Here is a 24549-nt window from a genome sequence, read left to right as displayed (position 1 = left end):
TAGGAGAGCAGATGTATCAACTGTGGTACACTGACCTGGTAGAATATGACACAACAGTTAAAACAAGTGAAGTACAATATGGGACAATCTTAGCTATATACTATTATATGAAAAAATTAAGCCCCAGAATATTCATACACTTACACTCTTTTTTGGTTGTCTGGATTCCCTTTGTTGTGGATTGAAATGTGTCCCCAAGGAAGTATACTGAAGTCTTAATCCCCAGAAACTATAAATGTGATCTTATTTGTAAATAGGGTCTTTGCAGAAGTGATTAGTTAAGTTTAGATGAAGTCACATTGGGTTAGGGTGGGCCCAAAACCAATGACTAGTGTCCTTATAAAAAGAGGAGTAAGACCTAGCCAAAGCAATTAGGCAAGAAAAAGAAATAAAAGGCATCCAAATTAGAAAGAAAGAAATAAAAGTATCTCTGTTTGCAGATGATATGATCTTATATATAGAAAACTCAACTCCACCCAAAAGCTGTTAGAATGAATAAATACAGGATACAAAATCAAGATTAAAAAAATCATTTGTGTTTCTATATATTAACAACAAACTATCTGAAAGAGATATTAATAAAACAATCCCATGTCCTAGTCAGTTTGGCTCAGCAGTTAGCGCACCAGTCCACAGACCAAAGAGTCTAGGGTTTGATTCCGATCAAGGGCACCTACCTCGGTTGCAGTTCGATCCCTGGCCCTGGTTGGGATTGTTTGGGAGGCAACCAATCGATGTGGTCTCTCTCACATCGATGTTTCTCTCTCTCTCTCTCTCTCTCTCTCTCTCTCTCTCTCCCCCTCTCTCCTTCCCTCCCTCCCACTCTATCTGAAAATTCAATGGAAAAATATCCTTGGGTGATGATTACAAATAATAAATTAATAATAATAATGATAATAATAATAAAAAACAATCACATATATAATAGCATCAAAAACAAAAAAAAATACTTAGGAATAAATTTAACCAAGGAAATGAAAGACCCCTACACTGACAACTATAAGACATTGATGAAAGAAATGAAAAAAGACACAAATAAATGGAAAGCTATACTGTGTTCTTGGATTGGAAGAATTAATATTGTGAAAATGTCACACTACCCAAGGTGATCTACAGATTCAATGCAATTCCTATCAAAATTCCAATGGCATTTTTCACAGAAATAGGAGAAAAAAAAAACTATTCTAAAATATGTATGGAACCACAAAAGATTCCAAATAGCCAAGGTAATCTTGAGAAAGAAGGACAAAGCTGGAGGCATCACACTTCCTGATTTCAAGCTATATTACAAAGTTATAGTAATCAAAATAGTACGGTACAAGCATAAAAACAGACATATAAACCAATGGAACAGAATCAAGAGCCCAGACATAAACCCATGCATATATGGTCAACTAATTTTTGACAAAGGTGACAAGAACACACAATGGAGAAAGAATTGTCTAATAAATGATGGTGGGGTCCAGCCAGTGTGGCTCAGTGGTTGAATGTAGATCTGTGCACCAGGAGATTGCCAGTTCGATTCCCAGTCAGGACATATGCCCAGGTTCTGGGCCCGATCCCTGGTGAGGGACATGCAGGAGGTGGCCAATTGATGTTCTCTCTCATCAATGTTTCTGTCTTTCTCTCTCCCTTCCTCTCTCTCTCAAATCAATAAAAGAAAAAAATTTTTTAATGATGCTGGGAAAACTAGATATGCACATGCAAAAAATAAAAAGAAACTGGACCCCTGTCTTAGACCACTCACAAAAATTAACTCAAAATGGATCAAAGAATTAAATATAAGACCTGAAACCATAAAACTACTAGAAGAAAACATATGGACAAAGATCCTTGACATGGTCTTGGCAATGATTTCTTGGATAAGACACCAAAAGCACAGGCAACAAAAGATAAACAAGTGGGACTACATCAAACTAAAGAGCTTCTGCATAGCAAAGAAAACAATAAGTTGACAAAGCAACCCACAGGATGTGAGAAAATATTTGCAAACCATATCTCTGATAAGGGGTTAATGTCCAAAATATATAAAGAATTCATAGAACTCAATAGCAATAAAAGTAAATAATCTAAGTTAAAAATGGGCAAAGGACTTTAATAGACATTTTCTCAAAGAAAATATTCAAATAAGTGGCCAATAGGTACTGAAAATGTGCTCAACATCACTAATCATAAGGGAAATGCCAATCAAAACCCCAGTGAGATATCATCTCACATTTGTTAGAATGGCTATTATCAAGAAGACAAGAGATAGCAAGTGTTGGTGAGGTTGTGAAGAAAAGGGAACCCTTGTGTATTGTTGGTGGGAATGGAAATTGGTACAGCCATTATGGAAAACAGTATGGAGGTTCCTCAAAGAATTAAAAATAGAATCACCGTATGATTCAACAATCTCACTCTTGGATATATATGTGAAGGAAATGAAATCACTATATTGAAGAGATATCTACTCTCTCACATTCATTGCAGCATTATGCACAATAGCCAAGATATGAAAACAACCTAAATGTCCTTCAACAGATGAATATATTGTACATACATACAATGGAATATTATTCAGCCATAAAAAAGAAAATCCTGCCACTTGCAACAACAATGGATAAACATGGAGGGCATTATGTTAAGCAAAATAAGCCAGACAGAAGAAAGCTGATTTTGTAGAAACATAAAATAGAATGGTGGTTGCCAGGGGCTGGGTGGAGGGGGAAATGAGGAGATGTAGGCCAAAGGGTACAAACTTTCAGTTATAAGAAGTTCTGAGGTTCTAATGCACAGCATGGTGACTATAGTTAATAATCTGTTATTGCATGCTTGAAAATTGCTGAGAGTGGATCTTAAGCTTTCTCACCACACACACACACACACACACACAAACACACACACACACACACAGAGGCAACTATGTGAGGTGACATGTGTTAATTGTCTTGCTCTGGATAATCATGTGTATATATCAAAGCATCATGTTGTACGCTATTTATTTTTTACTTTTTTTCTTTATTAATTTCAGAGAGAGAGGAAGGGAGAGGAAGAGAGATAGATACATCGATGAGAGAAAAATTTGACTAGTCACCTCTTGCATGCCCCCAGTTGTGGATTTGGCCCACAACCTGGGCAGGTGCCCTGACTGGGATTCAAACTGGCAACCTCTTGTTGCATGGGTCGATGCTCAACCACTGAGCCACACCGGCTGGGCTCTCATTGTACACTTTAAATATATGCAATTACATATGTCAATTATTCTTCAATAATGTTGGGAGAAAATAAAAAAGAGTCACTGATACACAGAGGACAGTGTATGTGAAGACAGAGGCAGAGACTGGAGTGATGCCTCTATAAGCCAAGGATTGTCAAGGATTGCTGGCAACCACCAGAAACCAGGAGAGGGAGGAAACAGATCTTTCTCTAGAGCCTTCAGAGGGATCATGGTTCTGCTGACACCTTGATTTTGGACTTATATCTTCCAGAACTCAGAGAATAAATTTCCATTGTTATAAGCCATTCAGATGAATCTAATATGTATTCCCTTTAAATAAAGTTATTAAGTTAGGATATAGGCATAATAAAACTGTTCAGGACATCAGAGAGTGATGAAGATGTGATTCAAAGTAATGGGGACCCCAGGCAGAGGATGAAATGGGGGGATGGGGATCTCCAGATGCAATGTTGGCCATTGTTAGGGTCCTAGCTTTTGTTTTGATTGATGGGCTAACTGGTGTGTATTACATGATTAAAATAACTATAAGCCCTGGCCAGTGTGGCTCAGTTGGTTGGAATGTCATCCCATGCATTAAAAGGTCAAAGGTTTGATTCCATGTCAGGGCAAATACCCAAGTTTCAGGCACCTACAGGAGGCAACCAATTGATGTTTCTCTCTCTCTCTCTCTCCCCCTCTCCCTTTTTCTCTCTCTCAAATCAATTTTTTAAAAAATACTAAGAATCACCAGGTATAAAAAATATATAATAATAATAAAATAACTATGAAATTTTAAATAAAAGCAGGTCATACAAGAACCAAAGAAGAAAATACAACATGATCTGGAGTATAATCTATCATTCTGTGTACCTGAAGTTCACTAAAAAATTACTTAAAAACAAAAATAAGAGCCCGGTCAGTGTGGCCCAGTGGTTGAGCATCGACCCATGCACCAAGAGGTCACTGGTTCGATTCCCGGTCAGGGCACATGCCCAGGTTGTGGGCCCAATCCTCAGTGGGGGGCATACAGGAGGTGGCCAATCGATGTTCTCTCTCATTGGTGTTTCTCTCTCTCTCTCCCTCTCCCTTCCTCTCTCTCTAAAATCAATAAAGAAAAACAATTTTTTTTTTTTATCCTCACCCGAGGACATTTTTCCATTTTTTGTTCAGATAGAGCGGGAGGGAGAGAGAGGAAGAGAGAGAGAGAAACATCGATGTGAAGGGACACATCGAGTGGCTGCCACCTGCACGACCAACCAGGGCTGGGGACAAACTGCAACCGAGGTACGTGCCCTTAGCGGGAACCGAACCCGGGTCTCTCTGGACCGCAGGCCGACGCTCCAACCGCTGAGCCAAACCGGCCAGGGCGAGAAAAACAATTTTTTAAATAAATAAAAATAAGAGAGATCCCTCCCTGGTGCTGGCTCATTGTCTGCCTGCTTCCACATCTGTGAGTTTCTCTGGTGCCAGGACAAGGCTGCATCATCCCAGTGCCTGGCATACCTTCTCAGAGAGGCCCTCCACACCTCTACCCCTCCATGCTCTCACACCTCTTATCTTACTCTCTCTCTTTTTCCATAGCATGTACACTGTCTGACATGCCACTTATTGTACCTGTTTCTGTGTTTGTTTTCTGTCTTCCCCCAGGAGGATGTAAATCTCATGAGGGCTAAATTTGCCTAACTGGCTCACAGCTGTCTCCCCAGCACCTAGCACAGTGCTTGACACATAGTAGGTACTCAGTAAAGATTGATCGAATGAATGGATGATTAACAGGCTCCAGTGCTCAGGGGTGTGTGTGTGTATGTGTGCATGTGTGTGTGTGTGTGTGTGTGCGTGTTTGGCGGTGTTGGTGCTACAGATGGAAAAGCAGGGCAGGCTGGGGATGGGGAGCATTTCAGGCTGGGCATGCTGACGCCCCTCTCTTAGTCTGCCCTTCATCATACTGACACAGACCACAGAGCCCAGGAATAAAGACCAGAGTTGACCCAAACCCCACTCAACCCAGGACAACATAGATGGATTTTCGGGCAGACACGGAGCCTGTGGGATGTCTTGTCTCTGGGCTGGTGGTCTGCCGGGCCCTGCAGTGAGAAGACTGTAGGATGCCTGGGCTGTGAGCAGCCCTCCGGTTCACCTCCACAGCCATCCATTTGCTGTTGTCCCCTCTGCTTTCATCTCCCTGTACATCACTAGTTACTTCCATTAATACTTTGCTTTAAGTTAATTAATGTCTCCCCCCTAAATGGATGGATTTAAAAAGGGATAGGTATGTCACTATCATAAATGGAAAAGCAATACCTGTGCCCCAAATAGAAGGTGACTGTAAACATAAATATGCAGAAAATGACACATTATTAAACTCTGAGCCTGAGGTCTGCAACCTCCTGGTTTTGAGGGAAGCCAGTGTGGAGAGATATTAAAGCCACATAACAGCAAGTGAGGCTTTGTCCCCTTGAATGAACATTGTTGTGTGATTCACTGCCAGGTGACACCCTCTGTGCGTCCCACCTAAGCCAACCCTACAGAACTCATCAGTGGGTCCTGCCACCCTTTGGGAAACTCCCCTCTGGCCAAGCAGTTTTCATTTCACTTTTAGGCCTGGAAACTTTATGGATATGCCCTGGAAGCAGATGCCTTTGCAGACTGGAGGCTGTGGGTTAGGCAGCAAGGCCCAGCTGGCAGGACTCTCCCATGAGGCTGGCTGAGGTCTCTCTACTCCCTCCCTTGTCCCAGCCTCTCCAGCAAAGGGGAGCAGGCACAGGGCCAGGCTGGCACAGGGCAGGCTCAGCTGGGCCATGGCAATTCCCAAGGAGCCAGGGTGAGCTCATCCCTTGCCCTTAGTCATCTTCCTGGCTAATGAGAATCTGAGAACCTCCCTGCAATTGCCAGGGAGGACCCCTGGGACACTGGGGGCAGGGAGGTTATATGGGCCAAATGTCACCATGTGTGGGAGACCGTTTGCATGGCATCCATCTTGTTAAAGTCTGCTCTGCTGTCTCCGGCCCCAGGGCGGTGCCTCTCCGCGTGCCATGCCTCTCCGCGTGCCATGCCTCTCCGCGTGCCATGCCTCTCCGCGTGCCATGCCTCTCCGCGTGCCATGCCTCTCCGCGTGCAGTGCCTGCATTCCTCTAGATAATTGTTTGCTCCATTCTTTGCTTATTTGTTCCACCTGGGGTATTTGCTGGGGTTGGCTTCAGGTGGGATGCTCATTGGCTGTTTCACGTGTTTTCCCCCTATATATAATGTGAACTCCCCCTGAATAAACGAGACTTGATCAGAATCCTGTCTTGTCTCCATTTCTCGTGTCTCTTGTCCCACCTCATCCTCACTCCCCCTCTAGGGTCCTCGTTGATCGACCTGCGGGCCGGGTCAAGTGGCGCCCAACGTGGGGCTCGAGCACGGGGGATCCAGTGAAGGACGCCGTTCGAGTGGCCGGCAAAAAGGAAAAGAAAAGAGGGAACGACGTGGGAACCTGCTGCGTCTGCACCCCTCGGGTAAGTGAACGGCGATTATGGGTCAAGCATTCATTGAGCCAAGATAAGACGTCCGTTGAAGGACTAGGAAAGGCTATAAAGGCACGAGGAGTAAAGGTGAAAATCAAGCATTTATGTCAGTATTTTGATTATGTTAAGGAAGTTTGTCCTTGGTTTCCTACAGAGGGATCTATAGATCAAAAACAGTGGAAAATAGTTGGTGACGCTCTTAGAGATTATTATAAGACTTATGGACCCGAGAAGGTCCCGGTAACTGCTTTTTCTTATTGGTATTTAATAGATGAGGTTTTATCTCAGAGACATTCTGATCCTCTCGTTGCCAATGTAGTAGAAAATGGCGAGGGTATATTACAGAAAGTAAAAAGGTGGAATGAAAATGAAAGTAAAGAATGTGAGGACTTCATGTCATTCGATAGTGATAATGAGGAAGAAGAAACTGAGCCCACTTGGAATAAAATTATGCCTAAGGGCTTTCATACAGGGAGACAAGAAAAACTAACAGAAAGAGAGGGTGGAGAAATCAAAAGAACAAAAACTAGTGTTGCCCCAGAGGAAATAATCAAATCCAAGACAAAAATTTATCCCGACCAATCAGTATATTTGGAGACTGTTCCTGACAGAGGGAAGGTTAATTGGGATGAATTGGCGGATAAAGCTGCCAGATATTGTAACTCTGATTATCCGCCTGTTTCTCAACGCCCTCCGCCTTATAATAATAATCCCAGTGCTCCCCCGCTGGCATGTCCAGTTCTTGACCCTAGAAAAGAACTTAGAGACAAAATTGAACACCTCAAAGAACAAATAAAACTGGAAAAAGAGCACCAAGATCTCATAGCCCAATTAGAAGGACTAAAAATAGGAAAATCTAAAAGGGAGAGTGAAGTAAAACCAGAAACCCTTGGGAATCAAAAACCACCCATGAGGGGAGCCGTCCCAAAGATCCCTCCCCACTTGCAACTTGCACAGGAGCTAGATGATATAGAGGCTTTTCCAGTAACAGAAACAGTGGACGCACAAGGACAGCCTTGGCGCCACCATAGCGGGTTTGATTTTAAATTAATAAAGGAGTTAAAGACCGCTGTAGCACAATACGGAGCCACAGCCCCGTATACTACTGCAATTTTAGAATCAGTAGCCGAGAATTGGCTTACGCCTGGGGATTGGCAGAAGTTAGCCCGAGCGACACTTGCTGGAGGAGACTATCTCCTATGGAAATCAGAATATGTAGAGAACTGCAGGGACATTGCTAAACGCAACGCACAGGTTGGTAATGGATGGAATTTGGATATGCTGATAGGAGAAGGAAATTATGCTAATAGCGATGTCCAAATGCAATATGATGCAGGTCTTTTTGCGCAAGTTCAGACAGCAGGCACTAGAGCATGGAGGAAGCTGCCCACCAAGGGCGACATGAGCTCCTCCCTTACTAACATTAAACAAGGACCTGATGAACCTTTTGCAGATTTTGTTCACCGCTTAATTACTGCAGCAGGCAGAATTTTCGGTAATGCAGACACCGGCACGGATTTTGTTCAACAATTGGCTTTTGAAAACGTTAATGCCGCCTGTCAAGCCGCTATTAGACCTTATAAGAAAAAGAGTGATTTAACTGGTTATATTCGCCTATGCTCTGATATTGGGGCTGCCTATCAACAGGGGCTTGCCATGGCTGCCGCCTTGAAAGGGCATACAGTTAGACAATTCTTGGAAAGATCTGCTAACCAACTCTTGGCATGGCCCAGACCCAGTCCTCATCTGGGGCCGAGGTTCTGTATGCATTTACTCTAAGAAAATGAAATCTGCCAGATGGCTACCAGAGCGTCTGGTTAAACAGATTGATCAAGTTAAAGGAATAGCAGATCACCATATAGATAACTCCAGGGACGAAAATTCGCCCTGAGAGGCTTTTCCTGTTTTTTTTATTTCAGGAATGGACCAGAAGGCTGAAATCTTACTGCCAGGAATACTACTGCATCTTTGCCTCCTTGTGGAAAGGAGGTTTTGAGCCTCCTCCAAACCCTGACGAGCTCCTGAGGGCCCTATTTGCCCCCCCATGCAACTGCCTTGCAGGAACGCTGCTGCTTAAAAGAACTTTTCGATAACCCCCTTTGGAGCGGGCTAAATGGGGTGCTGCCTTATCTTCTCCCTCTGTTGGGACTGATTGTGTCACTAGGACCTTTCCTCTTCAATGAGGTGATGGCTTTCAAGCAGCAGATGGATGCCATTAAGATGCAATCTATACAGGTCCACTATTATAGACTTGAAATGGCCGACAGAGAAGCTCACTCTAGCTGTGAGTCAAGCTATGACTATGCCCGAGATGGCAAATAGTCTCAAAAACCTCGTCACCTTGGTGCGCTGGGCTGGTTAGCCAGAGACGGGCAACTGGAACTCACACGCGTCACCGGCCACCGCCTAAGACAGGAACAAGGCCTTATGCTGCCTTGCTTTCCAATGACGGGTAAGGATAGGTTGGAACCGTGTGCAAGTTTCCTGACCTAAGACAGGCACAGTCCCCTCAAGGTATTATTTCGGCCTTAAAATTTAATAAAAAAGGGGGACCTGTGGGAGACCGTTTGCATGGCATCCATCTTGTTAAAGTCTGCTCTGCTGTCTCCGGCCCCAGGGCGGTGCCTCTCCGCGTGCCATGCCTCTCCGCGTGCCATGCCTCTCCGCGTGCCATGCCTCTCCGCGTGCCATGCCTCTCCGCGTGCCATGCCTCTCCGCGTGCAGTGCCTGCATTCCTCTAGATAATTGTTTGCTCCATTCTTTGCTTATTTGTTCCACCTGGGGTATTTGCTGGGGTTGGCTTCAGGTGGGATGCTCATTGGCTGTTTCACGTGTTTTCCCCCTATATATAATGTGAACTCCCCCTGAATAAACGAGACTTGATCAGAATCCTGTCTTGTCTCCATTTCTCGTGTCTCTTGTCCCACCTCATCCTCACTCCCCCTCTAGGGTCCTCGTTGATCGACCTGCGGGCCGGGTCAACCATGGAGAGAGATATGGTAGAGGCCCCAGAAGAGGAAATGAGCTTGGGGGGTGGGGTGGGGTAGGGGAACTCTACTTCCTGCCTCTTCTTTGTAGGGGAGAAAGCTGGGGCTGGGGCAGGCAGTTAATGTGGAGGCACAGGACTCTGAGGCCTATCATGTGAACTTCAGTGCAGGCTCAGTGCTTACCACCTATGTGACCTTAAGCAAGGGCCTTGGTCCCTCACTGTTCAGAGTGTGGTCCCCCAAATATCAGCACCATCTGGGAGCTTGGGAGAAATGCAGAATCTCACACCTAGATCTACTGAGCCAGAATCTGCATTTTAACAAGACGCCCCACCCCCAGGTAGTTTCTGTGCACATGTGCCACTCTGTGCCTCAATTTTCCCATCTGTAAAATGGGGATTAAATGAGTTTCTGCACATGTAGTGCTTCAAACAGTGTTTGCTGCTACTATTTATTTATTTATGTATTTATTTATATTATTATTATTATTGAAGCAACTCAGTTTGGGCAAGATGATGGCTAGGGCCCATCTGGTGTGGCTCAGTGGTTGAGTGTCAACCCATGTACCAAGAGGTTGCCGGTTTGATTCCCAATCAGGGCATATGCCCAGGTTGTGGGCCCGATCCCCAGTGGGGGGCATGCAGGAGGTGGCCAATCGATGTTCTCTCTCATAGATGTTTCTAAGTCTCTCTCCCTCTTCCTTCCTCTCTCTCTAAAATTAATAAAGAAAAAAAATAAAAAATAAAAAGATGATGGCTGGGCCCAGATGGGCTACTCCTAGGTCCCCACCTCTCAGCACCCCAGAGGTGACTTACATGAGACACATATGAAGGTGAGGAGCCTGAGGCTCAGAGAAGTACAGTGACTTGCCCAAGTTCTAATGGGGAAGCCAAAGTTCACCTCTACACCTGTTGGAACTTGTTACTAATGTTAATAGTAAACGGGTGGAATTGCTGCCTCTGCACCAAGCACTTGAGGTACTCACAACCACCCCGTGAAGTCAACCTTACTGTCACCCCCCATTTTTCAGATGAGAAAACTGAGGCACAGAGAGGTTAGGCTGCTTTTCCAAAGTTACCTAGCAGGAAAGGCTGCATTTGGACCTGGGTAGTCTGACTCTCAACTTCTAGGCCATGTTACATTCCACCTCACCATTTTTCTCTTCCAGAAACTTTTCCCCAAAAGTGTCCCTGCCTCCTCTGTTATCACTTTGCCAGTCCTGGCTCTGGGGCTCCAAGCCTGTCCCTCCCACATTCTCACCACTAATGAGGCCTTTGACAGCTTCAGGTTGGGACACAGAGGCCTCTGGAACTGGATCTGTGGGGAAAATCTGTTTCCTTCTGCTCTGGGCTCCCAGGTGTGGCTGGGACAGGAACCTTTGAAGGTAGTTCTGGACAGACCAGGAAGCAGGAGCTGTTTGAGACACTTGGCTCTGGCCTCTAGGGCAGCTGGCCTGGAGCCAGCCTTCCCTCTACCTCTCTGTCCCTCATTCCTACTCAACCACCAGTTCACCATCTGGGCCTGGCCTCTTGGCAAGGACTCAGCTGGGCCAGGCCTGGAGCTCTGTAGTCTAATCATTCATTCAACATACATGTATTCAGCACCTATTGTGTGCCAAGCACTGTTCTGCAGACATGGTAATGAATGAAACTGACCTACTCCTGGAGAAGAAACAGACCAAATTTAATCACACACACTCAAAAATGTTCAACTTCACAATGCACAGAAGGGACAATAACAAAGGGAACCACTCTTGGGTGGAGATTAGGGACATTTAAGCAGAGATCTGAAAGATGAAGTGGAAGAATGTTGCAGCTGGAGGGCACAGCAGGGACAAAGGCACAGAGATAGGAAACAACTTTGTGCATCTGAAGCATAAAAGAGACCAACCAGCCAAGCCAACCTGGAGGGAGTACGGAGAGCCTGGCATCATGGCATTGAGAGTTGTATCCTCTATCTTCTCCCAAAGGGTCTGCTTGAGGCTGGGAGAGAAAGTTCTAGCTGACAAGCATCCCAGCTCCCAGAATGGGGGGCTTTAACTCCCTATCTTCCAAGGCAGAGGCAGTGAACCAGGGGACTTGGGCCACAGAGGTCTTGAAGGACACACCTTCACCCTCTTGTGGGCCCTAGCTGGCCACAAGGCTGGGTGTCTTCTCACTGGGCTCCCTTCTTGGGTGGACAAGTGGAAATCACTGCACTAACTGGTGCCTCGGTATTCCCAGGCCTGGCCTGAAATCCTGCCTTCATCACAAGTCAGCTGTGGTACTTCTGCCCTGCGTAGTCTTGGGTTCCTCGTCTGTGAATGAGGTAGTTCTTCCTTTACAGGTCGTCTTGATAAAACGTGTTGAGTGGTTGTACAGGGTGTGGCACTTGGTGGGGGCCTAATCAGTTATTGCGTTAAATAATCATAATTATAAGCAGCTAAGGGGCTGCAAACTCCCGGTAGGCTCAGCCCTCAGCAGAATGAGAGCTCCACGAGGATGGCGAGGACCTGTCTCCTTGTCCGCAGTTCCTGAGTGGACCGGTGTACCATGCACATGGTCAGCGTTCCACAAATGTTGAATGAATGACTGAATGACCGAATGATTAAATGAAAGTAAATAAATGAACTAACGTACAAGTGAATGACCAGCTTTCTGCCCCAACCAAAGACATTCAGCTCAGGAATCCTGCTTCTCTCCTGCCCGGGCCCGGGATTCCGCTACTCCCGCTTCCGGGCAACACTCTTATCTGCTGTGCGCCTCAGTTTCCCCCTCTGTAAACCCGGGGTGAGTAAGGACAGCCTCCGAGCTCGGAGGGAGGTTTCCTCGCCCGGGACCGGCAGCCCGGGGGGCCCAATACCGGTGCACCGAGGCCAAACGCGTCCCCCCGCCCCCTTTCTGCGAGCTGAGCACAGCCCCCGCCCAGAATTAATTGCCCCGACACCGCGCGCACGTGACCCCTCCCCGCCGTCCCAGCGCGGGCTCGCATTGGCCTCTCCGTATGGGCCCCGCCCCCACCAGGGGCGGAGCCTAAGGTGCCCCGCCCGCCGCTGAGCTGGGGCTCCTGCGTCCCCTCGGTGCGCGGCGGCCGGACCGGGCGGGCGGAGCCGGGCCCGCAGGGCTGCTGCGGGGCGATCGGGCCAGGCTGCGGACGGCGCCATGGTGAGCGGTCCGGGCAGGCTGGGTGATCCGCAGGGCGGGGGCTTGCAGGAGAGGAAGGGGCAGGTCGGGGTCGGGTGGGGGCGCGCGCCGGGCGGCTTAGTAGCGGGTCGGGTGTGTGTGGGGGGTCCCTACGGAGGGGGAGGGGCAGCCCGGGCGGGGACGCGGCTTCGGGAGGAGGGTCTGTTCCGGGGGGCCGCGCCCGCAGGCAGGGGTTCTTTGTCCGCTGCGCTGCAGCGAGATCCGGACAAAGGAGACGGCTGGGGGCGGCGGCTGCTCTGCGGGGATCGGGTGTCCCCCCTACACACCGTGCATGCCCCCTACTGCGGCCCGCAATTCCGCGCCCACGGCCAGCCACCGAGCTTCTCCGAACACTTAGGGGTTTTTTAAAATAACGGAAGAGGCGCGGGTCCTGGCAGACCCCAGGGTGGTCAGGAGGGCTCTGAGGAGTAGGGGTGGGGTCCTGGTGAGATTTGGCACCCATTTGGCAGGTGGAGAAACTGAGGATGGGCCGCAGCGTTTGGTGCTCGGTTCCGTCCATGGTGACTGGAGGAGTGGACATGACTGGATCTCATGGTCCCGGTACCCCCCCCCCCCCCGGGTCCCAGTCAGGCCGACTGGAGTTGCCTCTCCAGCTGTCCTTCCCCCTCCAGCTGTCCTTCCCCCTCCAGCTGTCGCCTCCTGGTCCAAGCCCCTTCCTCCAGCCTCGAATAGCTCCTTGATAGAATGGGGGAGACGGCAGCGTCAGCGTTGGCTGGGAGGGTTAAATGAGAGGATTTGTGGAGCGCGCCTGGCACCGCGCCTGCACGTCGCCCGCGCTCAGCACCTCAGCACGCGGGAGCTGCTAGGGCTTGTCATCCCTGTGTACCCTGCATTGAGCCCTCAGTCCCGGTCACCCAGCATGCCCCTGCTGGGTACGGGTGAGGGGAGGCTGACTGGGGTTCACCTATACCCTGACCCTTCAAACTTGGGAGTGGGGAGGTGTGGATCAAGAATATAACACTTTAGAGTCAAGGTTGAAATCCAGGCTTCTGGATTCAGGCTGGCTGGATTTGAATCCCTGTGCAGCTAATTTTGAGCGGTGTGACCTTGGCAATTGATTAAACTTATCTGAGCCACAGATTCTTTATCTGTAAAGTGGGCTTAGTAATAACAACTCTAGACTTATTTTGAGGCTCAAAGGAGATGATCCTGTGAAGCTTTAACTCAGTATCTGGCACATAGTAATCATTGGGCAACTTTTGTCAGCCATCTGTTATTACCAAACTTGTTTAGCCAGGTGGGCTGGGGCAGCCTGTGAGAATTACCAGTGGCTGATTCACAGGGTGGGGGCATGAGCCTCCAGCCTTGGCCTGGAGGGGACTCAGTCTGACCTTGGGACAGTCCCTAGGCTCTGCCCCAGCCAGCTTCCTCTTCTGCACAGGGGAACCTAGGGGCTTCTGGTGTGAGTTTCCTCTTCAGGAGGGTGGGGGTAGAAGATGAGATGACACTGACCGCAGAGCCAGGCCCAGCCCTGTAATTGTTAGTCTCCCATGAGCATCCCCACTTTCCTGGTCCTGGCATTTAGAGGACAGGAGCCTTGTGTGATGTGTCCTTGGGTCCCAAGGACAGCTGGGGCCTGGCACAGAGCAGACGTTTTACCTGCGCCCTGACTGTACCCAGCAGTGCCCCATCCTCTCTACTATTCTATGTTCCTAATCAGAAACCAGGCAGGAAATGTTTCTGATTTGTGAATTGGGGTCCCATGAAGAGACAGAGCTGGGTTTATTGACACACCTAGCAGATGGCTTTGTTAGGGGAGAGGGTTAGGGGAGACTTAACCCGTAGAGGCAGTGCTAGAAGCCCCTGGGGTGGGAGTGGTTGGCCCCGTCTAAACATGGCAGTCCCAGAAGCGGGGGTGGCAAGTTGGTGACCATCTGGGCTGGGTGACACTAGTGATATTCTTAGTTAAGTGAGAAGGTGGCAGCAGAGTGTCCCTGAGGAAAGGACTATTCATGGCATTGGGCCTGGACCAGGCTCTGTACCCTTCTCAGAGGCAGGTCCTTGGGGAAAAGGGAACCTAAGGGCACACTGTCCTCTCTGTGTCACCCAGAAAGGCATGGTACCTGGCGGCATGCAAACCCAGTAGCCCATGGCCCTTCTGTTTCTTATCACTTCTCATCCTCCCCACAACTTGGGTGAGGTCAGGACCTCATTCCCATTTTGCACACTGAGAAACAGGCCATTAGGAACAGTTTGCTTGGCTGAGTCCAAACAGCTTACAATAGCAAGTGAAGAAAGAGGTGGGGTGGGGTGAACAAGGGGTCTCAAATCTGCCCACTGGGCCTTGAGTGGGCAGTGACCCGTGGAATGGGGTTAAGGCTTAGTTTGAGGGGTCCTGTGAAGAGTCAGGGATAACTGGAACCCTACCTTACTTATATTGAGGAAGACCTAAGCTGTGGGCCTCTTAGGGACAGCAGGACAGTTTGAGGTATTGGCTGTGAGGAGGACTATCCTTTTGGACCCACTGGTGGGCAGAGGAGGTAGGAGGTGGGGAGCTCAGAGGAATAGCCTCTGCAGACTGGAGAGGCTGTGCTTTAGGGCTTGTTTTTCCAGGAGCAGTGGGTGTGTGAGGTCCAGGTCAGGTTCAGACAACCCTTGGCCAAGGGAGGCAGGACTGAGGGCCCACAGAGTGGGAGGGTGGAGGGAGAGTAGAGATTGGCCCTGTATGTTTGGGGGGATCCAAATGGCTTTGGGCTTCCAATGCCAACCTTTGTCCTGACTGAGGGAGCTGGCAAGGAGATGCTACACAGGTTGAGGTGGGGGAATCTGGTCCATCACCTACCCCGAGTGCCCAGAGACTGCAGGCCCCCAGCTGTGCTCTGGTCCCCTCATCTATAAAATGGGGATAATAGTGAGCAGCATTAGCCGCAGGGGTGTAGGGAGGATTAGATGATTGCATGGAATAAATGTTAAGTACTCTGATGATTGTTCTGAGGGGGTCAGGTTTCCCGCCATCCTGTGTGTCTATTCAGCCCAAGCCGTGGCCCTCCCTGTCCCATCTGGGGGCTTTCCTGGATTAGGGTGAGGGGGCAGCTAGCTTGCAGAAGACACCTTGGCTCAGAGGAGCACAAGGATGGGAGGCAGGGGAAGCCCCGGGAGAGGCACAGCAAGTAGGGTGGGGTTCAATCCAGGTCAGCCAGCCTCCCTCATGCTTCAGGTTTCCTCTGGGCTCTGCTTCTTAGAGGCCGTCTCCCCTCCCTGCCTCTCAGCACTGGAAGTGACAGTTGCCTCTCCGTGGGCCCAGGCCTGGCCCGGATCCACCTGCACCCTTTGCTCCCACCTCGGCACTCAGGCTGCAGCCTGTCCTCCCCTGCAGGCTGGCTTCCTTGAGTCTATTCAGACAGGCGCAAGGACCCAAGTCCAGGGTCCTGGGAGTGGCTTCAGAGTGAGGGAGCTGGCTAAGGGATGGGTAACCACCGACCATGATTCCCATGAAAACAAGGTCTCCTCTGACTCATCACTGTATCCCTGGGCTTGGAGCACTCCGCAGACATTTATCGAGCGCCTGCTATGTGCCAACAATGGGGCTGGGGATCCCGCAGTGGGCAGGATGATCAGCGTCCTCCTTTTTCTGGCTCAGAGTCCACTGTGGGAAGGAGACAGCCGCCAGGGAAATGTCTTCCCTGACCCAGAAGATCTCAGGTAACAGAGAGTGCTGGTGTGGCTCAGTGGTTGAGCGTTGACTCATGCACCAAGAGGTCACAGGTTTGATTCCCAGTCAGGGCACATGCCCAGGTTGTGGGCCCAATCCCCAGCTTGGGGTATGTAGGAGGCAGCCAATCGATGTTCTCTCTCATCGATGTTTCCATCTCTCTTTCTCCCTTCCTCTCTCTCTCTCTCAAATTAATAAAGAAAAAAAATTAAAATGAGGTAGTGCAAGGTAATGGCAAGTGTCGAGTAGAGGGGTGTCTGGAGCCAGGGTGGTCTGGGAGTGCATCCCCCAAGGGGTATCTTCTAAGAAAGTCCTCCCAAATAGGAAGGAGCCAGACATGGGACAATCCTGGAAGACATTCCAGGCAGAAGGAACAGAAAGTGCAGGGGCTTTGCGGTGGGAGGGTGGAGGGTGTGCAGAAGCTCGGGGATGCAAGGGGTTTAGATTCTCTGCTGATACTGGGGAGGGTTCTGAGCAGGGGGTGATGTGATCAGATTTCTTAAAAGATGAGTTCTCAGGAAATACTTGCTGAGTGAATGAAGGAACAAACAAATGCACCCCGGGGAGGGCCAGGGAGCACGGGCCAGCCATGACCATGGCATGGTTACTTGGCTCTGTGCTCATGGGGGTGAGGGGCCCAGACCTGGCTGTGCCTACTCCTGGCCTAGTCAGGGGCAGCAGACACTTTGTAGTGTCTTTTGAGGTTCCCATACCTCTTGGAGAATCCCTTTGAGCCAGGGGGCTGCGTCTGCCTTGGCTTCCTCATTAGTTTGGGACCACTGGCTTCAGTGGGTTTGGCCCCTGGGGCCCCCCATCCTCAGGTTTTGCTGCCATTGTTTGATTTCCCAAATCACCCCCATTCCCCAAACACACACAGACTCCCCTTTCTGAATTGATACCGACTTTCCTTCCTGTCCATGAGCACAATAGGAGGGCAGGCACTGCAGCAAGCGCTGGACAGGAGAGGTCCAGTGGAGAGGGGGAGGTGGGGAGGTTCAGGGCAGATAGAGGATCTCCCTAGCAGGAAGAGAAAATGCAGGTCAGGCTTGGGAGGGGGCGGGGCGAGAATACAGCAGCCCTGATGGTGGCGGGGGAGAGGCCAGGATGACCGGTACACTTGGGGCACAGAGATGTGCAGGCCACTCATGGAGCACACAGTCTGATGGAGGCGGCGGGTGCTAACCAGATGTGATGCTACAAAAGCAGGGTTGCTAGCTGAGGCTAGTGGCCTGAAGGGAGGAATCGAGTGCAGTTGCAGAACCAAGGGACCCTCCCAGACAGTGGGGTCAGGAGGCTTCCCTGCCTGAGCTGGAGTCAACTAGGTCAGAGAGTCTTGACTTCCACAGTTGATCTTTGGTGGGAGTTGGGGAGTGGATGGGGGCTATCCTATGCTCTGTGGGATCTTGAGTAGCATCCCTGCTCTCTATCTACTCAGTACTAGTAGCACTCCCACCCCCATACACACCAGTTGTGACAACCACAAATGTCTCCAGATACTGCCAAATGTCCCCTGGGGGACACAGTTGCCATGTTGAGAACCAATGAACAAGGTTAAGGGGAGCAGAACATTTGGGCAGAGGGATTGGCCTGGGCAGCAAGGCTTGGGGACGCATCATGCCAGGTTCTATAGGTCACTGTAAGGACTTGTGGGCTTTTGCTCTGAGTGACAAGGGCCCTGGCTGGTGTGGGTCTGCATGGTAAACCAGGGCACCAGGAGCCTATTGAGAGTGATGGCAGTGGCTTAACCCTGGAGGTGGTAAGAGGGGGGCAGACTCCAGGGATATTGCCCCTCTCCTTCCTGCCCAGATCCGTCTGCAAACGTGAGCATGGTGGCAGGTGGAACTGAGAGGTCTGTAGAGTTTTCCCAGGGCCTGGTCCCCAGACAGACAACAGAGTGTTGACCTTCAGACAGACCTGGCCTTGGGTGCGGGGGAGACTTCCTAGTGTGGATAAAAATCATTTCTAATTAAGGCTGCTATTGCCTGATGGCAGGTTTATCCTGCTGGGAGGGAAAACCTTTCCCTTCCAGCGCTGTCTACAGCATTGATGTCAGTCTTCTCAAAAAAACAAATTCAAACAGCTTGTCTTCCTGAGCACCGACTTGGTGCTTTTCCACACCCTCATAACCACACCACTTGGGTGTTAGTTACTGTTACTGCTTATGGTGAGACATGAGAAATAAAGAGCAGGGTCTCGGGACCCAGGGGAGTCTGCTAGCTTCAGCACTTCCAATCTCAGCAGGCTGTTGCTGGCCTCACCTCCGCTGAGTCTTCTGCACTCTCCTTTGCCCCTCACCAGCCCCACTAACAGGGGGCTCAGTGAGGTGGAGTTGTCTGAGGTTAGGAGGCCAGGAAATGGTGGTCCATCACAAACACCCCCTCCCGCCTTCACCCAGACCAGCTGATGCTCCAACTGCAGTGACCGGCACCCTCAGCTCCTTGCACTTGCCTGAAGGCCCTCTCCTGCCTTCCGAGCCTTAGCAGATGCTGTTCCCCCACGGCTGGCTTTTCCTGCACATCTTAGCATCAGCATTGCCTCCCTAAGTATGCCCTGCCCCACTCAGTCTAGCATTGTGGGACCTGGTTCCCTACTATCCTGGCATGGCATTCCAGCATTTATAGTGATAGGTGTTTGGTGTGTTGACTTGTTTGCAGTCTGGCTCTTGCACCAGACGCTGAGCTTGGGGAAGGAAGGGCAGTCTGTCTTGAGTGCCTTCATCTTCCAGGACTTTGCTGCCCGCTTCCCTCTCAGATGGTGTGGTGGACAGCCTCTTCCCAGGTGGCTGCAGTTCCCCCATGGGCAAAGGCTGTCTTCTCCTGCACCCTCGCACAGGTTTTCCTGGACTTGGTTGAGCTACATGTCACTTGTCTCCTGTCAAATCCCTCTTCTCTGGCCATCACGAAGCACTGGCTTTCAGTTCTTTTTTTTTTATTCTCACCCGAGGACATTTTCCCATTTTTTATTCAGATAGAACAGGAGGGAGAGAGAGAGAGAGAAACATCAATGTGAAAGGGACACATCGAGTGGCTGCCACCTGCACGACCCAGCCAGGGCAGGGGACAAACTGCAGCCGAGGTACATGCCCTTAGCGGGAACCGAACCCGGGTCTCTGTGAGCCGCAGGCCGACGCTCTAACCGCTGAGCCAAACCGGCCAGGGCTGGCTTTCAGTTCTTGAATTGTTGTGAACACCGAGTGGTACTGGGCTTCCAGAACATTCACCTTCAACAGACTCTTTCGAGCCTGGGCTGTGGGGTCGCAGGCTGCAGACGACCACCTCAGGGTCTGTGGCTAGGCCAGGGTGGCAGCCTAACTGGTAGCAGAAGCAACGAAGATAGTGAATGGAAATGAGGAGAAGGCTGGTAACACCACGGTCAAAGAAACAGCAAAATCCAGCCAGCATGTTTTTCACTAGGATGAGGGTGGGATGGTCAGGCTTCAGAAGAGATGATAAATAGACCCTATAGAAGAGTCAGTGCTATCTCGTGAGCTGTCCAGGTGCCTTGCAGAGTCCCGAGTATAGCCTCATGTGACTTTGTCTTTCAGGGCTCTCGTGTCCAGCCCGAGTTCCAGCCTCACTGAGCCGGTCACCCCCAAGACCTTCCTGCTGAGGAAGTCTCCCCCAACACCGACCATGTCTATTATGGACCACAGCCCCACCACGGGTGTGGTCACAGTCATTGTCATCCTCATCGCCATTGCTGCCCTGGGGGCCTTGATCCTAGGCTGCTGGTGCTACCTGCGGCTGCAGCGCATCAGCCAGTCCGAGGATGAGGAGAGCATCGTGGGAGATGGCGAGACCAAGGAGCCCTTCCTGCTGGTGCAGTACTCAGCCAAGGGACCGTGTGTGGAGAGAAAGGCCAAGCTGACCCCCAACGGCCCAGAAGTGCATGGCTGAGCTGGGATTTGAAGGCTCCTGGGCTTGTTTGCAGCCAGCCGAGAGGCATGGGAGGGGGAATCCACAGACATGCTGCCGTTTGAGAGGACGGGTTGACACTTGCTGGCATGGCCTTACCTGGCTTCGTTATCGCATGCACTGACTCTTGGGGTCCCAGCTGTCCTAAGCCAGGACTTGGTGGCCCTGGGCATCCCCTCTGCCTCCTAGTGGGGCTGCCCATTGCAGGCAGTGGGCAGACCTGACCTTGCTGGGGTTTAAGGCCCCATAGCGCTTTTGTTACTTGAATGTTTAGCTGAGCCTGTTTTTGATGGAGCTACTACTGTAACGCGTGAACTCACAAACCTGTGAACTGTAAATAGGCCCCAGAAGCACGTGCTTAAACTTTTTTTGCTGATTTTTAAAAATATCGGATAGTGTACACGGGACTGACCTTACTAATGATAAGCTGAGTCAAGGCTGTGGGGGAGGGTCTTAGACATGTAAGGCCCAAGTTGCACTTGGCAGGGGCCTCTAATGTGTGTGTGTGTGTGTGTGTGTGTGTGTGTACGTAGAGGATGTGTGACATGACCAGTTGGGGTGCTGTGGTGATTTCTGGTTGGTTAGCGATGGCTGGAAGAACCACACCACCGTCTTTCTCTAAGTAGGTTCAGTCATTAAATACCAGTTCCTGTTCATATTGCAAGGAGGCTATGCAGCTGCTTGGGAGCCAGTGAAGGACGAGTCAGGGCACACGTCCTGAGGGCTGCCAGGCATTGCAGTGGCAGAGCAGTTTCTTGACCCTTTGGTCTTGAGCATGCCGAGCACTCGGTTTCTGTCCCCACCCCCACTGGGCATTACTTTGTGCAGACTTCGCCGAACAGGCAGTGGCTGCTTTTGTCTGAAACTTAATGGGCCCAGGAGAGAAAATTGTGGTTTTGTTGTTGTATTTAATATTTTCTGCACTGGAGGGAAGGAGTAGGGGACTGAGGTTTCTTCCACTCCTTCCCTTTTCACAAATTAGTTTCTTAAATTACCACTCACCTGCTGGGGACTGGATTTTACTTTCCTCAGCGGATCACCTAGAAGAGTCCCCTGACCCCACTATGAGGCACAAAGTATGATGGAAGGACACTTCTTGCGTGCATATGTACATGGGGGCCCCCAGATGCACCCTGATTGCTTGTGCTTAGTGAGCACCTGGGGGTACAGGCAGGGGAGTGAGTTTCAGGTTCTGGACTTAGTTTGCAAAAAGATAAGGCATTGGTGGCTCTTGGATTAGGCCAGCGCCTCCACAGCCTGCATCTCCAAGGTGTCCCTTGTGTATACTTCAGTGAACTCGCTTAGATTTTTAATCCCACCACTGTAAACAAATTCTAACTATCAAAATTAAACTATGACTTGTATCAGCTTCCTGGGTAATAAACTGGAGGCCAGCCCTAGCTTAACCTCAGTGCACTGGCCCTTAGCACTTGAGTGGCCTGCCAGCAGCATGGGCATGGATCTCCCAGGGGGCCCTCAGCCTTGCCTGCCAGCCCCCACCACCATCAGAGCCCTGGCCTCTTGGTCAGGCTGAAGGAGGCTTACCTATGGCCTCATTCAAGTCTCCTCTAAAAAGCATGTTGAACTAATCTACTTTCTAGAACCCCAAGGAGGGAGCTTAGGGAACATTTATTTTAGCAGCATATGCCTAAATTGGGGGTCAAACTTATAGGACTTAATAACTTACAGGAAGGGAGAAGGGTGTCTAGTTAGGCAATTTGAGCTGAAGGCAAGAAAAAATGTCTTTGGTCCCTAACTGGAGATGGCCAAGCATGAGAGTTAGGCAGGAGACCGGCAGAGGTCCTGTGGGCTGGGAGGGGGTACAAGTTCCAACGGTGCCGACTTGAAAATCAGGGAGAAGGTGGTTTTATAATGAAGGATGCTCAAGAAAAAATGGAAGGTGTAGGGGTGTTTGATCCATTCCCCTCGCATTCCAGAACTTCCAAGCTTTCTACCTCTACTTTCTGCAGCCAGCAGCATCCACCAAGGCTGTCTTTCACTCTAATAACCCAGGGGCACCTGGGACTTGCATTTTCAGTCTCTGAGCCTGACCTTGAAAATGACCATCCTTTGCCTGCCAGACTTGCCCTAAGGTTTTTCCTGTGCCAGTGAAGTTTAGGTTATGAAATGCTGAAATGTCGCTTTTTCCTTAGTTTCACTTCTGGAAGTTCTTGATTCCATTCCCAGGTTGCCAGGGATGACATCTTTGCGCTTGAGTCCGGCTCATCAGCACGGTGGCAGTGCCGGGTGAGCGTCACAGGCATGGTGGGGCACTCGGGGGGGTCTCTGGGAGGAAAGTGAAAGTGCCTGTAGAACTGGTGAACCACCACATAATAGCTCTCACTGTTCTTGTTTATCAATAGCTACTTTTTTTTAGCATAGACACCAGAGCCACACACTCCACTGGCTTAGTAAGTTATGACCTCTCATTGAATTCTTTCTGAATAGCCCACTGTTGTGTTCAAATTTTCTGACTAGTCAGTCAAGGAATTACCATTTCATCCTGTAATGTCATCGCAGAAGCAACAGTAGGAGAATGGGGAGGGAACTCTGACACTGAGCCACTAAAATATGGACTAATTTTTCAGACAAATCTTCAAATTGTGCTACTGTTTTTGTCTCAAAGTTACCCAGTTTGTGCAATAAGTGGAAGGGGTGTCATCCTTGTTCAATAAAAGCTGAATGACATTCACGCTGATTTTCTAGACCACTGAGAAAATCTTTATTTACAATAAATTTCAATAAAATTTGCATAAATATATTCCCAGTGTACAGTTTTCACCTCTGATTTCTTCATGTCATTTAAAAAGTTAGTCTGTCCTATTCTCATTGCTCCTTTCAGCCACCAGTGGGGGACTGATATTGGCCGGTGGAGGGGTACTGCCAGGTAATCGGGGGGGCCCTGAAGGCTCGGGGTGGTCAGAGTGCACTTCCTCTGCGGGGGTGAGGTTTTCAGCTCCATCCTTGCCCTCCAGTTTCCGCTCCATGGTCGCCACCAGGATCTTGAGCCACGTGTTCTCAGTGAGCAGGTTTTCTGAGGCGTCGGCCAGCTCCTGGAGCTTTCGGGCCACCTCCTCCAGTTCCCTGGTCTTCTGCTCGTACAGGGCCTGCATCTGCTCACTGTGCAGCTGGAGCAAGCTGTGCTGCTTCTCCAGGGTCTGCTGCTGCTGCAGCAGCCGGTGCTCATCCCTGCGTGCGCTGGAAAGCTGGGCCTCCACCTGCATTTGCGCTCGCTGAAGGGTGCTGATTTCGGCCCTTAGCTTCTGGATCTCTCTCTCCAAATGGGAGATGTGCCCCTGCTGTAAGACTGCCTCGCTCTGAAGACACTCTTTGGTAGGAGGGTTAGCCAAGTTCGGGGGGACAGAAGCAGGGTCTGAGTGATGCAAAATGAACCTCAGCAGGTTTGGAAGGGTGATGGGAAGGTCTTCGGGGTATTTCACACTTAGGTCCTTTCTGAAGAGAAAGGGAAAGGAGTCAAAGATGAGAGTCACACCAACATGTTTAGTCCAAAACCAGACTGCTACTAAAGGTTAGGTCTTTATTTTCTACAAAAGACATTCCGAGGATTGGACCTACTGAAGTCAGCAAAGAAAATGTTATCTAGGCAAAATAATTTTCTACAAAGCTTAAGATGTGCCAAATGCTCATTCTGTAATTAAGGTGGCTTATCTCAAACGAGTCTGTTCCTGAGGACAAAGAGCTCAATTCTATTCACAAGCTTCCAAGAAAGAGGAGAGCTACCAGGGCACCGGGAGCGCAGGGGCAGAGTGGCCTCTGTATGCTCTGGGAGGCCCGGGGGCGTCAGCTGGGGTGTGCTGGGGCAGGGCTGTCACCCACATCGCTCTTGTGGCCATCAACAGTGCTTGGTAAAATAGGGAAAACCTGAAACACTCAGCCCAGTGTCTTCAGCAAGCATTTATTCCATATTATCCAAGGCACGAGTTCTTAACTGGGGGTGACTGTACCTCTCAAAGGACATTTGGCAACATCTGGAGACATTCTGATTGCCATGATAGGGAAGGTGTTACTGGAGTGCTGACCCTTGACAAACACACCAACCCAGGGACGAAGGGATTGAAGCTACCGGGCCCTGAGAGCTCAGGATAAGGAGG

At 49.9% G+C, this 24549-nt stretch overlaps 2 protein-coding genes across 4 annotated transcripts in view; one reads left to right on the top strand and one right to left on the bottom strand.

The window, feature by feature from the left end:
* Window positions 1-12776: 12776 nt before the first annotated feature.
* SNN (stannin) lies at window positions 12777-23181 on the top strand. Its single transcript, XM_036280435.1, has 2 exons — window positions 12777-12832; window positions 20068-23181. Exon 2 carries the CDS (start codon window positions 20156-20158, stop codon window positions 20417-20419), a length of 264 nt encoding a protein of 87 aa, XP_036136328.1. The 5' UTR covers window positions 12777-12832; window positions 20068-20155; the 3' UTR covers window positions 20420-23181.
* TXNDC11 (thioredoxin domain containing 11) overlaps window positions 23133-24549 on the bottom strand; it is a 70409-nt gene continuing 68992 nt past the window's right edge. For all 3 annotated transcript variants that reach the window (XM_036280432.1, XM_036280434.1, XM_036280433.1), the window contains one exon: window positions 23133-23890. In XM_036280432.1, coding sequence (XP_036136325.1) covers window positions 23248-23890 — 643 coding nt within the window. In that variant the 3' untranslated portion in view covers window positions 23133-23247. The remainder of the gene's footprint in view (window positions 23891-24549) is intronic.

The sequence above is a fragment of the Molossus molossus genome, unplaced genomic scaffold (assembly GCF_014108415.1).
Source record: "Molossus molossus isolate mMolMol1 unplaced genomic scaffold, mMolMol1.p scaffold_m16_p_3, whole genome shotgun sequence".
Classification (NCBI taxonomy): Eukaryota; Metazoa; Chordata; class Mammalia; order Chiroptera; family Molossidae; genus Molossus; species Molossus molossus.
This window is presented reverse-complemented; position numbering and strand designations above follow the sequence as displayed.

Excerpts from the sequence above, each read along its gene's own strand:
- SNN (XM_036280435.1), top strand. The coding sequence starts at position 20,156 with ATGTCTATTATGGACCACAGCCCCACCACGGGTGTGGTCACAGTCATT.